This window comes from Cariama cristata, unplaced genomic scaffold (assembly GCF_000690535.1).
Source record: "Cariama cristata isolate BGI_N322 unplaced genomic scaffold, ASM69053v1 scaffold10500, whole genome shotgun sequence".
Classification (NCBI taxonomy): Eukaryota; Metazoa; Chordata; class Aves; order Cariamiformes; family Cariamidae; genus Cariama; species Cariama cristata.
Window position 1 is genome coordinate 1 of NW_009596376.1, and position 1,656 is coordinate 1,656.

Consider the following 1,656-nt stretch of genomic DNA (forward strand, 5'->3'; position numbering starts at 1 on the left):
CATTGGAGATAAGAGACATCTACAATCACAGGGTTTACTGGTTCAAACGTCCCACCCTCCCCCCCCAACCCATACACCTATGCCCCTGTCCCCACTCCATAAAAAGGTCTCCGGTAACAAAATCTTCGTTCCAGGCTTGGAGTAAAGGTGAGGTGCTCAAGGAGTAAAAAGGGACATTGCAACCTTAGTGGTCTTTGCTAGGGAGGGGAGATGGTGGCGGGAGGGAGAGAGGGGGGTAGCTGGTTCAGGTCCTTTGCAAGTCCATTTGGTTTGTCTGGAGGACTCCTAGGGTTATACCTGAGATGAAGACGTCTAGGGGACACTCCATAGCTCAATTAAAATGTGGTTGGTGTTTTGTGCCTAGAAGAGCCCTCACTGCCGGGATTTATCCGTCACGCTCGCCCCGCACAGCAAGAGAGCAGCATCCCTCCTCCGCTCGGCACGGGTCTATCTGAACCAATGCTCGGCTCGGGGTGATCCCTCATGTGTCGAGGATCTCGCTGGTGGGCGACGGCTCGTGGGGAATGCCCTGTACGCTGTGGATGGTCTGGTTGTGGGAGAGGGAGTTCTGCTGGAGCTCCAGGGCGATGGCGTTCTGGGGGAACTCCTTCACCTGCCGCTTGTACTCGAGGAAAGTGCAAGCCTTGGTGGCGATCGCAATGATGTTCTTGCCAATAAAGATGGTGGAGACCCTGCTGTCCTGGAACAAGATCATGTTGATGGCCCGGATGAAGATGGTGACGATGTTAATGGTGACCAGGCTAAGGACGGGGTAGAGCATCATTTTTTGCGGGGCAATGTGCTCCCCTTGCATGCTGATCTCACTGAGGGACACGCAAGGCAGGATCAGGAGGAGTATGTAGCAGTAGAAGAACATGAGCCCCTCCGCCCAGATGGGCAGGCCGGTCCTGTGTGGCTCCCACAGGTTGGCCTGGATGTCCAAGATATCCAGAAGGTCAAGGGCCACCCAGAAGAGACGCCCGCGCAAGTCCTCTTTCTTCCGAAAGGTCCGTATGTACTCCATGCTGTCCAAGGCCACCAGCACCAGGTACAGCCCTGGCACGCAGATGGAGAGGAGCAGGGTCAGGGCTTTCCTGGCCACCGTCTCCAGGTTCTTCTTGTCCGCTTTGTAATTCTGAAAGATGAAATACAGCTTGATCTCCAGCACAAAGATGTAGAGGAACCACAGGATCATGGCGTAGCCCCGCTTGGCCGTCTTCACCTCCGCCCCCACCCACACCGCCACGTAGCGCAGCACGATGAGGAAGCAGATGTCCCCCACCAGCACGATGATGCAGACGCCGATCTTGCGGGGCCCCTGGTTCTGTTCCACCAGGTAGGCGTCCATGAAGGCCATGCTGGTCATGATGACGATGGTGGTCAGACAGACGTGGCGCTTGTCAGGCGGCGGCAGCACCATGGTGAGACGAGCGGTCCTCCCTCCGCACCGGCACTAGGGGAGCGATCCTGCCGGCGGGGCACGGGGGGACATCTGCAGTGAGCCCAGGGACCGAGGGCTGCTCCGTCCCCCAGCCCCAGCAAGAGGTCCTCGGAGGAGCAGTGGCTCAGCTGGCAGCCCCGCTCTCCCGGGGCTCTGGGCTGCCCCTGCAGACCCTACCCCAGCTCTTCGCCTTTTGCTGGCTGTGCCCTGCAAGC

General features: G+C 58.5%; 1 protein-coding gene across 1 annotated transcript; it reads right to left on the minus strand.

The window, feature by feature from the left end:
- Positions 1-6: 6 nt before the first annotated feature.
- Positions 7-1,602, minus strand: TMEM121 (transmembrane protein 121). The gene has a single exon (XM_009705803.1). It carries the CDS (start codon positions 1,418-1,420, stop codon positions 482-484), a length of 939 nt encoding a protein of 312 aa, XP_009704105.1. The 5' UTR covers positions 1,421-1,602; the 3' UTR covers positions 7-481.
- Positions 1,603-1,656: the final 54 nt, after the last annotated feature.

Excerpts from the sequence above, each read along its gene's own strand:
- TMEM121 (XM_009705803.1), bottom strand. The coding sequence starts at position 1,420 with ATGGTGCTGCCGCCGCCTGACAAGCGCCACGTCTGTCTGACCACCATC.